The sequence below is a fragment of the Alligator mississippiensis genome, chromosome 1 (genome assembly GCF_030867095.1).
Source record: "Alligator mississippiensis isolate rAllMis1 chromosome 1, rAllMis1, whole genome shotgun sequence".
Lineage (NCBI taxonomy): Eukaryota > Metazoa > Chordata > Crocodylia > Alligatoridae > Alligator > Alligator mississippiensis.
Genome location: NC_081824.1, coordinates 4,310,369 through 4,325,648, shown reverse-complemented (window position 1 = coordinate 4,325,648; position 15,280 = coordinate 4,310,369). Strand labels below are relative to the sequence as shown.

At 59.3% G+C, this 15,280-nt stretch overlaps 1 protein-coding gene across 1 annotated transcript; it reads right to left on the bottom strand.

Moving 5' to 3' along the window:
• Window positions 1–2,205: 2,205 nt before the first annotated feature.
• Window positions 2,206–11,649, bottom strand: LOC102567479 (zinc finger protein 91). The gene is made up of 4 exons (XM_059728124.1): window positions 10,066–11,649; window positions 9,489–9,612; window positions 7,524–7,640; window positions 2,206–6,052 (listed from the first exon to the last, which is right to left on the bottom strand). The coding sequence occupies exon 4, from the start codon at window positions 6,040–6,042 to the stop codon at window positions 4,108–4,110; it is 1,935 nt and encodes a 644-aa protein (XP_059584107.1). The 5' UTR covers window positions 6,043–6,052; window positions 7,524–7,640; window positions 9,489–9,612; window positions 10,066–11,649; the 3' UTR covers window positions 2,206–4,107.
• Between the last annotated feature and the right edge of the window lie 3,631 nt (window positions 11,650–15,280).

Genomic DNA, 15,280 nt, shown 5'->3' with positions numbered 1-15,280 from the left:
AGACATACAGTGCACCATCTCATTCAACCTGTCCCCATCCAGATCATAGAGCAAACAACTAGGAAAGATCCATAATAAAGTCCTTCAAAATAGTAGACCATGGCTGAGAGGGAGCAAAGTGGGGCTGGAAGAGACCATAGGGGTTTTGAGTGAGCTTCCTTATGTGGGTGAAAATGTTACAAGCGCGGATGAACACTTGCATGGTTTTCCCCACGCGTGGCCACCAAAGCAGCGGGTGAGTAGTGGGTAGTTTTTCTCCATTCCAGGGTGGCCAGCTGACAGGGAGTCATGGCAAAAACACAGTACCATGGGTCTGGCTGGACCAGGGGCAGGTAGAAAGGCTGGAGGCAGGGGAAAGAGCAGCATGCCGGTGGAGCCTGGCCAGCCCTGCCCGGCACAGAGGAGCTGCCTCGGTCAGCCAGGACGTGGACGGAAGGAGCTGGATCCAGACTTGGGGGAAATTGCAGGTGTTTGATTATTCTTGGGACTAAAAGCGTGATTGGGAAACACTTCTGGAGGTGTCAGGGGTGGCAAGGAATTAAGGTGCTGAGGGAATATTACCACAATGCTGCTGTTTCTGTACCTTTGACCTGTTCCCTCCCGTTGGCCCTTTGACTTGTGCCCCCAACCCCTATGATTTTCTGTATACAGCTGGGAATTCCCTCTTGCGTCTTGTGCCACTTTCTGGGCTGCACTTGCTGGGTTTTGTGACCTGTAAGCACCTGTACTTTGTGCCATGGCTCTTCAAAGTAGTGCCGCCACTTCCCAAAAGCCACTCTGATGTCCATGAGTTCACAGGTCGGGATCTCAAGATTTCTTTTCTCCTGAGGTGAGTTTGCAGGACAAGGAAGGTGCAGGGATGCAGGATTTGGTCTGGGCGCTGCCACTGAGAGAGCACCACACTTCTTGCGGGGCTGGATGCATCCACTTCTTCCATGAACGACACGGTGGGTCTGGGCGAGCTAGCACAGGGCAGAGGTGACGCCCCATGTCAGATATTCAGAGGCTCACTGGGCTCCCACAGGACAGTAAAACGAGGTTTTTACCTCCAGGGTGGGGAGAGGGCTAGCAATAGTTAGCAATAAACCTGACACAGGCCGCCAGATGTGGAGAGGGCAGCTGGGCTCTAAATCTTCACCTCCAACTTCAACTTGTTCAACAACCCTTTGGGCCTTGGGAATATGAACCAAGGGGAGAGAGATCAAAAGGCAAGATCTACTGGCTTTATCCCTCCTGGTGGCAATGCCATCACCAATAGGAACTGGAGTCTACGGTGGCTGTGGCCATGGGTGTACGTGGAGACCCGAGTAAAGCCCCAGGCTCCCAGCAGGACTTTCCCATGCTCTCAGTCACTTGCTGGAGCTGGTGTGGGAGAGAAGCCGGCAGCAGGGGCCTTGGTGGACTTAGGTGCCTCCCTGCGCTCCTGTTCAACCCTGCTCAGGGCCCCGGCAGCAGATGCTTATGCATCAATTCTGTAATGCACCTTCCTCTTCTCTGTAAGACTATGGCACAAAACGCAGTGGGAACTGCCTTCGAGAAGCAGGCTGTGAAGTCAGGCCTTGTGAAGAAACATCAGGAGACCTGACCTGACTTGCACCCATGCTCCCCTCTTGCAAAGGGATGGTTCGGATTGCAGCTCCTGCGACACTGCCTCGCCTCCCTCGCGCATTGCCCCCACCTCCACCTCCACCTCCACCGCCCCTTGGCAATTCAGCACATTCACAGTGTGTCGAACAAACCCCCATTCCCTCCCTTCTTGCTGTGCCCACCTCCAACAAGACAGACCAGCCCTCCTGCCAAAAAACCCAGGTTCATTCAGAAGTCACAAGGTTATTTTCTTAAACGTGTAATGTAAGGAAAGGGAGGGAGCAGTTTAACACATGGGGAGGGGGGTGGCGGTCCAGTATGGGGCGTTCCTGCGCTGAGCATCCCATCTTACCCCTGGGGTGCTCACTGACCCCCTTCCTGGAGCACGCCCGCAAGCCTGGGCTTACCGCTGCCACCACCCAGGGCTCTGGTCTTTATTCGGGCCCTGTGCCCCCTGGGGTACGCAGGCCTAGTAGACCTTGAGGGTGCTTGACCCACTGCGAGAACTTGGGGTGCTTCCTTTAGCCTGAAGTATAAAAAGTAGCCTCCCATAGGCAGCTGAACCAAGGGGGCGCAAAGGCATCCCCAACCCCTCTCTCAACCAGTCCACCATGCTGGTTATAGTGGAGAGCTTTATTGGGCACAGGGGGTAGGCTCGGGGAAGGGTACTGGTTAGAGAAGTATCAAGGAATAACCTTGGAGCAAACAGTGTCAGCTTGGTAGCTGGTTGGTATGCATCGACATTACAGTAAGCTATATATCTAGACAAGTCTCAAGTAGTTGACTCACTTCAGCATCCTGAGAGACAGAAAGAGAGTTGCAGATTTCCAGTTGCTGCGTGTGTCTCGATCATGGCTGCTGCCCCTCCTCCTGTGGAGTCTGAGCTTTATATAGCCCTTTTGCCATCACCTTTTTATCCCCAATCAAGGCCAGGTGTTGTTTGATGGCAACCAAACAATTTAAAAAGCATCACAGGGCACCTACAAGAGTGACAGGGCTAAGCTCTGAGGTCAGTGCCCACAGCAATAGAGAGCTAGATCACCCCATCTGACCTGGGGACAGACAGGTAAGGCAGACACGTCAGACACCTAGGCAGAGCTGGTTGCTTAGCAACCAGAGTGATGGACACAGGCGTGAGAGAGGGTGTCAGCAGAAAGGACAATGAATGAGTGTGCAAATGAATGAGTGTGCACCAGGATGGGTTATTAACCTCTCGGAGTAGCCCCTATAGGACACTCGTGGAGGCATATAGCTCTAGCACCAGCAGGGAAGCCTCGGTGGGAGATTACAACGTGCTGCGTTTCGCCTCTGTACTTTCTCCACCCTTGCACTGGAGAGGCAGGACCTGTTACGCGCGGCACCTCCTCTGCCCCTGCTATTGCATTTCACCAAGAACAGACACTCTACTTGCCCTGGCCACAGGTTCATTGGCAAGGGCAGGATCCTGGCTACACAGCAGGACATGGCGGTCTTGCCTCGAGTGCGGCCGGCTCCTGCTCCTGAGGGTTAGGAACAGCGCCGGGATTGTGGTGAATCCTCTGGAAAGGGAAGGGGCTGGGGAATCACAGAGACATCTGTTCCCATTTCAGGGCTCTGGAGAGGACATAGAGACCAAGCACAGGGATGTCATGTTAAGTTGGGGGCGTGATTAGCAAGGAGTCTGATGTGGAGAACAGGCGAAGGGGAGGAAGGCGGGGAGGTGGTGCACACTTCTGACCAGGAAGTTTTCTGAGAAGCAAAACCTGCCAAACCAGGCTCGCGGGGTGGCAGCAGCAGCTTCTTGCAGAGCCCGAGGGGCATGTACAGGCCTGGGAGGGGGCGATGTGGTGGGGAGGAAAGGCAAGGTCAGGGTGGAAGGCAAGGAATGCTTCCCCAGAAAGAAGTGTCCTCCTTCCTGCAACGCAAGAGCCTCACATCCCAGGAGCCTGGGACCAGGAGGGAGGACAACGCTGGGAGTCGGACAAAGACAGTGCTGGGTGTCATTTGGAGCCAGCTGTCTTGGGGAGGGCACCCTGTTGTGAAGGCACTGGGTGCCCTCCCCAAGGCACTGAAGCTGGACACTGAAGCACTGGCTGCTTTCAGAGAAGGATGGGGGTGGCACAGGCTCCAAGGCAAAGATCATCTCACAGGTTCCCCCAGCACCTGCACTGGCCTCTGCCTGAGGGGTTTCCTTTTAACCCGTCCCTCTCAGCAGACTTTGGGGCCAGGCTCTGTGTCCTGTGGGTGCTGCAGTGCCCCAGAAGGGATGAAGGACGGGTGAACTATTGCTGCAGGCCCGAAGCATGAGTCTGCTTGCCTGGATGCAGACCGTGGCGGGTGCTGAGCAGGCAGACGTCCCCAAGCCCTTCTTGCATTGCTGGCAAAATGATGGATGCTCCCGGAAGCGGATGCACTGGTGCAGGGCCAGTTTTGAGGAGCGCAGTGAGATCTTCTGCACTGGGAACACCGATGTGGCTTCTCTTTCCTGTGGATGAGCTGGTGCTGGGCCAGGCAGGAGAATTAGGAAAAGCTCTTCCCATGCTATGAGCACTGAGGTGGCTTCTCCTGCATGTGCATGAGGTGGTGTTTGCTCAGGATGGAGGATTCAGTGAAGCTCTTGCCACACTCCAAGCACCGATGTGGCTTCTCGCCCGTGTGGATGAGCTGGTGTTGGGTCAGGTTGGAGGATCGGATGAAGATCTTCCCGCACTCCAAGCACTGATGCGGCTTCTCCCCGGTGTGCATGAGCCGGTGCTTGGTCAGGGTGGAGGATCGCGTGAAGCTCTTGCCACACTCCAAGCACTGATGTGGTATTTTCGCTGTGTGCATGAGCCGGTGTTTGGTCAGGTTGGAGGATCGGATGAAGATCTTCCCACACTCTGAGCACTGATGCGGCTTCTCCCCGGTGTGCATGAGCCGGTGCTTGGTCAGGTTGGAGGATCGCGTGAAGCTCTTGCCACACTCCACGCACTGATGCGGCTTCTCCCCGGTGTGCATGAGCTGGAGGTTGGTCAGGGAGGAGGACAGGTTGAAGCTCTTCCCACACTCTGTGCACTGCTGTGGCTTCTCCTGCATGTGGATGAGCCGGTGTTTGGTCAGGTTGGAGGATTCAATGAAGCTCTTCCCGCACTCCGAGCACCGATATCGTTTCTCACCAGTGTGCACGAGCCGGTGCTTGGTGAGGTTGGAGGATCGGATGAAGCTCTTCCCACACTCCAAGCACTCATGTGGCTTCTCCCCGGTGTGCATGAGCCGGTGCTTGGTCAGGTTGGAGAATCGTGTGAAGCTCTTCCCACACTCAAGGCACTGATGTGGCTTCTCCCCGGTGTGGATGAGCTGGTGTTTGGTCAGGGTGGAGGAGTTGCTGAAGCTCTTCCCACACTCCACGCACTGATGTGGCTTCTCCTGCGTGTGAATGAGTCGGTGCTGGGCCAGTTTGGAGGATCGGATGAAGATCTTCCCACACTCCAAGCACCGAAGTGGATTGTCCCCGACGTGGATAAACTGGTGCTGGGCCAGGTTGGAGGATCGGATGAAGAGCTTTCCACACTCTGAGCACTGATGTGGCTTCTCCTCCATGTGCATGAACTGGTGTTTGGTCAGGGAGGAGGACAGGTTGAAGCCCTTCCCGCCCTCCGAGCACTGATGTGGCTTTTCCCCCATGTGGACACGCTGATGCCAGGCCAGAGTGGAGGACTGGAGGAAGCTCTTCCCACACTCTGAGCACTGATGTAGCTTCTCCCCTGTGTGGACAAGGCAGTGTTGGGTCAGATTGGAGGATTTGGTGAAGCTCTTCCCACACTCCAAGCACTCATGTGGCTTCTCCCCAGTGTGGATACGGCTGTGTTGGGTCAGGCTGGAGAAGTAGGCGAACCTCTTCCCACACACACAGCACTGATGTGGCTTCTCCCCGGTGTGGACACGCTGGTGCCGGGCCAGGTGGGAGGATCGTGTGAAGCTCTTCCCACACCGAGAGCACCGATGTGGCTTCTGCCCTGTGTGGATGAGGCGGTGTTTGGTCAGGTTGGAGGACAGGCTGAAGCTCTTCCCACACTCTGGGCACAGATGTGGCTTCTCCCCGGTGTGGATGAACCGGTGCTGGGTCAGGTGGGAGGACTGGGTGAAGCTCTTCCCGCACTCAGAGCACTGGTGTAGCTTCTCCCCGGTGTGGATGAGCCGGTGCTGGGTCAGGTGGGAGGACTGGGCGAAGCTCTTCCCGCACTCAGAGCACTGGTGTAGCTTCTCCCCGGTGTGGATGAGCTGGTGCTGGGCCAGGTGGGAGGGGCAGGTGAAGCTCTTCCCACACCGAGAGCACCGATGTGGCTTCTCCCCGGTGTGCATGAGCTGGAGGTTGGTCAGGTAGCAGGACACGTTGAAGCTCTCGCCACACTTCGGGCACTGATGTGGCTTCTGCCCCAGGTGGATAAGCTGGATACGCTGGTGCTGGGCCAGGTTGGAGCCATGCCGTGGAGCCATCTCACGCAGCCTGAGACCACGAGGAAACATTACCGGGGTTGTGGGCTCCCCGCTCCTGCAGCAGCTGCTGCCTTGTGCTGGGGGCAGGGGGCTGCAGACCTGGGTCCGTGGCCCCAGAGTCCAGGCAGCTGGGGGCCTCCAGCAGGGTGGGGGCTGTGGGTGGGGGGCAAGGGGCACAAGCAGGGCTGGGGGCTTCTGTGGGGGGAGTGAAGGGAACCAATAGGGCTGGGGGGCTGTTGTGGGGGAGTGAGGGGCACAAGGAGGGTGGAGGGGCTGTTGTGGGGGCATTATGGGGCATTAGCAGGGTGGGGGGGCTGTTGTGGGAGGAGTGAGGGGCACGAGGAGGGTGGGGGGCTGTTGTGGGGGAGTGAGGGGCATTAGCAGGGCTAGGGGCTGTTGTGGGGGATTGTGGGGCACGAGCAGGGCTGGGTTGGGGGTGTGGGGGGAGTGAGGGGCATGAGCAGGGTGTGGGGCTGTTGTGGGGGGAGTGAAAGGAACCAATAGGGCTGGGGGGCTGTTGTAGGGGAGTGAGGGGCACCAGCGGGGTAAGGGGCTGTTGTGGGAGGAGTGAGGGGCACGAGGAGGGTGGGGGGCTGTTGTGGGGGGATTATGGGGCATGAAAAGGGTGGGGGGGCTGTTGTGGGGGGAGTGAGGGGCACGAGGAGGGTGTGGGGGCTGTTGCGGAGGGATTATGGGGCATGAGCAGGGTGGGGGCTGTTGTGGGGGGATTGTGGGGCATGAGCAGGGGGGCTGTGGGAGGATTGTGGGGCACTTGCAGGGCTGGGGGCTGTTGTGGGGGATTGTGGGGTGTGAGCGGGGGCATGGACTCTGGGGGGAGTGAGGGGCATTAGCAGGGCTAGGGGCTGTTGTGGGGGAGTGAGGGGCATGAGCAGGGGTGGGGGCTGTTATGGGGGAGTGAGGGGCATGAGTAGGGCAGGGGTGGGAGGGGTGGGGGGAGTGAGGGGCATTAGCAGGGCTGGGGGCTGTTGTGGGGGAGTGAGGGGCATGAGCAGGGCAGGGGTGGGGGTGTGGGGGGAGTGCAGGGCATGAGCAGGGCAGGGGGGGCTGTGGAGGAGAGTGAGGGGCACGAGTAGGGCCGGGGCTTGTGGGGGCTGTGGGGGGGCCTGTAATTTTATTCACAAATTTGTGGTTTTCTCAGAGAATTTGCACTTTTCCTTCGGGAAAACCGGGCTGCCTGCTGCTCCGGAGAAGCCGGGGAGAGCCCCAGCTCCGTTGTGTCCACGCTGGCTGTGCCCTCACCCCTGTTGTTAGAGGGGAGGAGGGGAACGGCCGCTTGTGTGCACAGCCCTGGATTTCCGGGCGTGGGAAGGACGCCTGCCGGCACACATGGCAGCACACCGTGCAGTGTGGGGTCACCCCTGCGAGGGCAGCACCGGGCAGGTCTGCAGTGTCCAAGCCCCGTCGCTCAGGCATGGCGCATTGCTGAGAGCGGGTCGGGCGCAGGGACAGCCACAGCTCACCTGGCAGCAGCTCCTCGGGTGCGGAGATTTCCCCACAGTCCTCATCGTCGCAGCCCCAGAGCTGCCCCTGGCCTTGCTGGAGCCGGCAGGTGAAGTCAGGGGAGGGACCTGGCTATCCTGTTTGGGGCAGGTGTTACAGAGGGTTAGTGACTGGGCACGGCATGCAGCATAACCAACCGGGACTGGGGGAATGGGTCCAGTGAACTGATTTCTACTAGGGCCTTGATGGCAAAGGGAGGACGGGCATGTAGGAACGAGAAGGCAGTGCAGGGAGAAACCTTCAATAGATGACGGTCCTTGTCCTCCAAGCAGTGGAGGGATGGTCGTAGGAAACAAAGCAGCAAACACTCCTGGTTTAGAAAGTGCATTTACCAGGGACAGGGAGCCCGGTCCAGTGCTTCTCCCCTCCTTGTGAACACATTCTTCCTAATCTCCAACCTCGACTTCCCTTGCTGCAGCTTGAGCCCATTGCTCCTTGTCCTGCCATCTGCCCCCACTGAGAGCAGTCCAGCTCCATCCTCTTTGCAGCCCCCCTGCAGGAGGTGAAAGCTGCTATTCAATCCCCCTCGGTTTTCTCTTCTCCAGACTAAATCATCCCTTCTCCTCTCCTCACCAGTCCTGTCCTCCAGCCCCACAACCATTTTTGTTGCCCTCCACTGGACTCTCTCCAATGTGCCCACATCCTTCTTGTCATGGGGGGGCCACAGCTGGACACAGGACTCCAGATGTGGCCTCCCCAGTGCTGAACAGAGGGGAGGGATCACCGCCCTCGATCTGCTGGCAACGCTCCTCCCAATGCAGCCCAGGATGCCGTTACCCTTCTTGGCACCAAGGGCACACTGCTGCCTCCTGTCCAGCTTCTTGTCCCCTGTCCCCCCAGGTCCTTTTCCGCAGAGCTGCTGCCCAGCCCGTCACCCCCAGCCTGCACTGGTGCAGGGGATCGCTCCCTCCTACGTGCAGGACTTTGCACTTGTCCTTGCTGAACCTCAGGAGATTTCTTTTGAGGCTCAATCCCACAATGTGTCTAGGTCACTCTAACTTCTAGCCCGACCCTCCGGCGTATCTACTACACCCCCAGCTTGGTGTCATCTGCAGACTTGCTGAGGGCACGCTCTGCCATCACCCAGGTTGCTGATGAAGACATCGAACAAAACCGGCCCCGGGACTGACCCCGGGGTCGCTCCACTTGATACCGGCCAGCAACTAGACATCGAGCCATTGGTTACGACTCTCTGAGCCTGATGCTCCAGCCAGTTTTCTAGTCACCTCACAGTCCTTTCTTGCAGCCCGTACTTCCTTCGTTTGCCTGTGGGACCGTAGCAAAAGTCTTGCTAAAATCAAGGTACCCCACATCCACCAGTCTGCCCGCACCCACAGACCAGTCCCAGTGAGCCCTGTGTTACATCCCGTGTGCATACGACATGAGAGGACGAGCTGAGGAAATGCTTCGTCCCCCTGTTGCAGCAGCAGAGCCCGATAAGACTTCCATTAACTTCTGCTGGGTCGTGGCCAAGGGGGGAGAAAAGGGATTTAGACATCGCAGAATTGAGCACGCGGGGACTGTGCAATGTGTCTGGAGAGGAAACGCAAGGGCCAGAGAGGGAGGAAACCAGAGCCATTCCCCAAGTAGCATCTCTGGGGGCATTTCTGTACAACGACCTGGAGGTGACACGAGCACGCTGGGAAGGCAAAGGGAGACCGCGCTGCCACGACACTGCTGCGCAGGGAAGCCCCAGGAGTCCCACGAATGGGGAAGACTCAGGGGACGGCGGCTGGACGAAAGGAAGGAGGAGACATCAGTGTGAAACGTGGGAGAGGCCTGATCCCCCACAGAGCAGTGGGGAGGATGGGGGTTTAAGCCACGAGCCAATAGCTCATGAGGATGAGACTTTGAAACACAGGGAGATGACTACGAAATGCCGGAGTCCGCACAGCTCCAGGGAGAAGCAAGAACCAGAGCCTTACCCAGGGAAACGAGAGCTTGGGAATGCCTCAGCATCTGGTCCCAGTAAAGCTCCTTGTCTTCATCGTCCAGCAGTTCCCACTCCTCAGTGAAATACACTGCCACGGCCTCGAACACCTCCTGGAGCTGCGGGCACAAGTGTTGCACCATCGGTGTCTCCTGGGCCAGCTGTTCCCAGCCCCCACAGCCCTGTCTGCAATCACTCGGCACTACAGCTCATTGCAGGCTGAGCCAGGACAGGCAGGGCTGCAACATCCTGTTACTCAGCTGGCACGAGGTGGACGCAGCTGTGGACATGGGAACTCATCACGGCCTGTCGGCTTGGTTCTTTCAGGAAGTTAGGCCGGCACTTTTGGAGGCAGGGAGCCCCGTCTCTGTGCACTCTCGCCAGGCCGTCCCGTGCCAGCGCCCCCGGTATCTGCACTTGGGAGGGAGCTCCTGCTAATGCCAGCATGGGCTGGTTGCAGCCTGCAGCAACACAGACCTGTCGCTCTTCATGTCTCTCTGATCCCCAACATTTTTTCCAGCCCCCCTGGCTCCTCCTGGCTCTGCCCCAAATGGACCTAGTGCCCTGCTCACCTCCAGGCTCTGCCCCTGCTTTGGAGGCCTGCCCTGCCCCTCCTGCACTGGGCCCGGCTCAGGTGTCAGAGAGCCCCTCTCCTCCAGTCCCCCTGGGCAAGTCCTCTGCAGCTCCAGCTTCACAGGCTCTGCTCCAGGAGGTTTCTGCTCAGCGCTGCTCAGGGTCCCAGCACCTGCGGGTGGGGAAGAGCGCGCAGGGCAGCGCTGGGGCTGCGGGCACGGGGAAAGCCCTGCTCATCTCCTGCACTGGCCTGGGACTAAGGCAGACGGAGGCTTCGGTGTGTGGAAGAGTGGGGAGAAGGTAGACTCCACGTCCCACAGCTCTTGCTAAGGGCACAAGGCTGGAGATGAGCCCCAGTAACTCTGTCCCAGCCCGGAGCGGTCATCACAACGCCATGCAGAGCCGGCAGGGACACGGCGCCCGGGGAACAAGCTGGAGCGATGCTGGAGCTGTCACATCCACAGGCTAAGGGCAGGCAGGGGAAATGCAAGGTCAGTCCTCTCCAGGGCAGGGGAAATGCTCTCAGGACCCCTGGGAGAACAAGAGCTGCTGGCCTGCGGGAGCAGGGCTGGATCCGCACGTCGTGGCAGAGATTTCTGCACGGCGGGACGGTGCCTCCTGCTCCTGGACAGGGTCCAGCCACCGCCCCGTCCCTGCCCTGGGAAGGGCCTGGCCTGGGGCACCAGCCCGAGCAGCGTTTGTCTGCCGACAGCGCCCAGGTCTGCTCGGGCTCGGGGGAGTCTGCAGCAGGACAGAGCACTGGCTTAGCGGTACCCGAACCAGCCGGGGCGCTGGGGGATCTCCTGTCCCCGTCCCCTGCACCAGCCCTTACTGGGCACCAGCCCTTACTGGGCATGGAGGGCTCCTGGGGGCATGAGGAAGGGGCAGGGGCGAGGGAACGGTGAGTGCTGGCACGTGAATGAGGCGATCGATCAGTCCTGCGGCAACACGACACGGGCCAAGATACAGCCCCGCTGCGCTGGGAGCTGCACGCATGCAGCGAGACGCACCGGGGCCAGCCTGGGAGCTGCCCAGCCGCAGGCATCGGAGCTCGGTCCCAGCCCAGCCCCGTGCTGACCAGTGTCGCAGCCGTGTCCCACAGCTGCAGCCCCAGGGCGCAGGCTCTGGGCGGACTGCGGCCACGGCCACGTGCAGGAGCCTGGGGCCGGCAGGGGCAGGGGGTACGGAGCTGGGCCCGTGCGGGGCTGTGGGGGTGTTGGGGCAGGGGGCTCCAGGGTGTGATGCCCAGGCCAGGACCGGGGGTGTTCCCGAGGGGGTCGGCACCACGGCAGTGCAATCAGCATCTTCAAGAGGACCTGGGCCGGCACCACGAGACCCAGGGCAAGAGGTGAAGCCGGTCTTGCAGCCCCCTCAGAGGTCGAGCTGCCCCCGACACCGCACAGCTGTCCCCAGGGCGACTTCATGCCCCCCGTGCTCCTGCCGCATCTCGGGTCCTGATACTTACTCTGATCGATGCTGTCCTGCTTCTGCATGTGGCCACAGCCCCCGCGGCCACGGATGAGGCTGCAGCTCTTCCCCCCCTGCAGTGCACACAGAGCCCTGGGCCACCCCCACCTCCCACAGCCAGAGCCCCCTGCCCTGGTGCTCCAGACCCCCCCCCCCCCCGCCATGTCCCACACCCCTGACCAGCAGCCCCTGCCCCTGCAGCCCTCCCGCACCCCTAATTCCTGATTTGCATCCCCTGCCCCCCAGCCCTCAGGTGCACCACACTCCCTACCGGGATCCCTTGGCCCCCAGGCCCCTGTGCACCACACTGCACACCAGGGACCCTCACTGTCGGTCTGCAACCCCTGTCCCCTGGCGCCCCTCACTCCCAACCTGCAGCCCCTGCCCTCCCAACCCCGACCTGCAGCCCCTACCCCTATAGCTCCCCGGTGCCCCTCGCTCCCGACCTGCACGCTCTCATTCCCCCTCCCCTATTCCCGGTGCCCGGGTCCTTCTTCAAAGCTCATCTACAGCCAAGAAAAGCATGTCATTCGTGAAGGACACATCGGGGGAGAGAGAATCGCAGCAGCTCTGTACATTTAGCAAGTAATATGAGCAATAATATCCTGCTTCAAGTACAGAGCCCGAATTGAAGATCAGATTGGGATGTGATTATGGGGCAAATACTTCTTGGGCCACCCCAAACTTCATGTTGATGCCACCGGGGGACTGTCCCGAAGAGCCCTAAGCACAGTCCTGCCCAGCCCGAGCACAGTTTGGCCCTGCCAGGCTGCCAGCCCCGCTGCCCTACATACGAAGGGGTGCAGGTCGGGAGGGAGGGAGGGGCGGGCACCGCGGTGCAGGGCTGCGGAGGTTGGGGCTCTGGGGTAGGACCAACTTGGGGCTGGTGCAGGGTGTGGGCAATGCTGGCACTGGATTCACAGCCTAGCCCCAATGCCTCTGCTCCGGGCAAGCACGACCTTCAAATCAACCACAACCCTGCCAGTTGAGAACAGGCAAATTCTCCCAATAAACAGAGGTGGGAAATAAAAGCAATGCAGGCAAAGCGAGTACGACATACATTACCCAAATTTCCCAGTGCCCAGGACAGGCGCAAGGCGAGCGGTCTGTCCGTAAATGCCGCCTTGAGGGTGCGCTCGAGCGTCCGAGGTCGGCAGCCTTGCAGGTCGGGGCCGATGCCAGCTCTCCCCGTGCGCTTCTGAAAACTCTTCCTTTTGTAGTCTTTCTTCTCCGATGACTCTTCATCTCTGGGCATCTTTAGCTGGTCTTCGTCACGCTGTCCACGTCGTGTGCCGTCAGCCAAAATCCCATTTTCATAAACCTATCACATGCCCACATCCTAACTGGGGGCTTTACCAGTGTCTGAGTTTGGTCTGTTCCCCAAAACCGGAAAGCGTAGGGCTTTTTGCAAGCAGGCGCTGCGGCCCTGAAGCCCTGGAGCCAGGCCTATCTCTATTATGGACATAACGTTTGGATGTTTTCAATTACCCGGAGGTGTGTGTGTGTTGGCCTTGCCGTTTGCCCGCCTGGGTTACACTCCCTGTCTGCTTTTGAAGGTTATGAGAACTGTGTAAGAAAACAGGCTTTTGGAAAGCAATTAACCCTTGCTGCTATAACCATTATTCCAGTGCATATATATATGCCTGGGAGGAGCGGGGGTGCTCAGGGGCTCAAGGCTGGGGGGGGGGGACCAGTCCCTGCAGCCTGTGTTGGGGCTGGAGGGAGGCGAGGACACCCCGAGGCTGCTCTGAGCAGGGGATAATTGGGGGGGATCAGGCAGGACAGAGCCTGGGCCCAGGGTCATGGTCTGGGGTCTCCTGTCATAGGTGAAGCCAGAGGTGGAGATGCAGGAGCAGGACCCCTGAGGTCTCCAGGCAGGAGTGGAGGCAGCAGCAGAGAGGGCAACTATGGGCGGTGGGGAGGGGGAATGAATGAAAGGGTGTGCGCAGTGATGGGGTGTTATCCTCCTGGAGTAGCCCCACAGGGCAACCACAGAGCCAAAGGGCTTTGGCACTAGCAGAGGATGTCCTCAAGCTTTCCCCACCCTGACACAGGCTGCACCTCCTTCACCCTTCCTGCCCCATTTCACCCAGAAAAGGGACCCCAGTTCTCTCTTCACCAGCGGTCCCAGGGCAGGGTCCTTGCTACACAACACGGCATGGGAGCAATGCCTCGAGAGTGACCAACTTCTGCTCCCCACGGTTAGCAACAACCCCTGCATTATGGTGAATCCTCTGAAAAGGGAAGGGGCTGGGAAATCACAGCCAGATCTGACCTGGAAAAGGGTCCTGGGCCCTGCTCTGCTCCCATCTCGCAGCTCCGGAGAGCACACACAGACCAACCACAGGGAAACCATGTTCAGGTCTGGGGTTTCATTAGCAGAGATTGCATTTTGGAGAATGCACTGAAGGGAAGGAGGGCAGGGAGGGCTGCAGGCACCCAGAGGTGGAGAGCAGTCACTTGGGGGTGAGGAAAGGAGAAGTCAGGGTGGAGGGCTGGGAAAGCTTCCTTAGCCATAAATCCCTGCCTTGATGCACCTCAAGAGCCTCACATAGAGGAACCTTGGCACTAGAGGAAGGATGAAGCTGGGAGACAGCCAAGGACGGTCCCTGGGTGTCACTTGGAGCCAGCTGTCCTGGGCAGGGCACCCTATGGTGAAGGCCTCTGTGCTGGTGTCTGCTGGAGGGGTGTCCTCTTAGCCCCCCTCCACTGAACAAACCTTGGGGGACAAACTCTGGGTCTTTGGGGTCCTGCACTGCCCTACCTGGGGCAAAGACTGGGATACCCCTTTTTGCACTCCACCAGCATCAGCTTTTTTGCCTCGATGCAGACACTGCAGGGTACTGAGCAGGTAGGAATCGGCAAGTCCTTCCTGCATTGCTGGATGCTCCTGGGAGTGGATGCGCTGATGCCAGGAGGTGCCGAGCCCTCCACCTGACTGCGCGGACATGCTCCAGATGCCGAAGGGCATTGGTGAGACTGCTCTCCAGCGCTCGCCTCGATCTCTGCAGTGCTGAGAGCAGCATCTGGGTACAAGGGTGAACAGCCTCACGCTGGGTTTTGGGGTTTGTCAGCAGGCGTGGGGAGCCCGGGCTTGCACTGGCCCACCTGCCTCTGTGCTTCACACCAGGGCTGCTTCTGTTTTGTAGGAAAAGCCAACGGGTTTCACCCTTCATCCCTCCAAGAAATGTTCTTCTTTTTATCCCAGTGATGGTTATCTGACATGCAGAGGGGTTTTAAAGGACAAGAAAACATTGGACAATGGCAGGGTGATTTGAGAGCACCGGTCCCCACGTAAACCCAGTGAAACCAGAGCCCGTGGTCTATGGAGATGAAGCTGTGGGGAAGGACGTGGACAGACGTGCGCAGTGACTCCTGGTGCGAAGGACCCGGGTTGCACCGCATGCACGTGTGTGAGGAGAGGAGGAGCCGAGGAAATGCAGCATCCACGCGTGGGAGCAGCAGAGGCCGAGACGACTCCATCACCTTCTGCCGGGGCATCTCCAACGGGGGAGAAAGGGGATGTCGCCAGCACTGAGCCGAGCACACTGCAGTGTAAATGTGATTTCACGGGACACACTGGGCGAGAGAGGGCGGAAATCAGTGCAAATCCTAGGAGCAGCTGGTAGTGGATTTGTCGGCACCATGAAGTGGAGATGACATGAAGACGCTGGGAAGGCAAAGGGAGACCGCGCTGCCACGACACTGCTGCGCAGGGAAGCGCCAGGAGTCCCACGAATGGGGAAG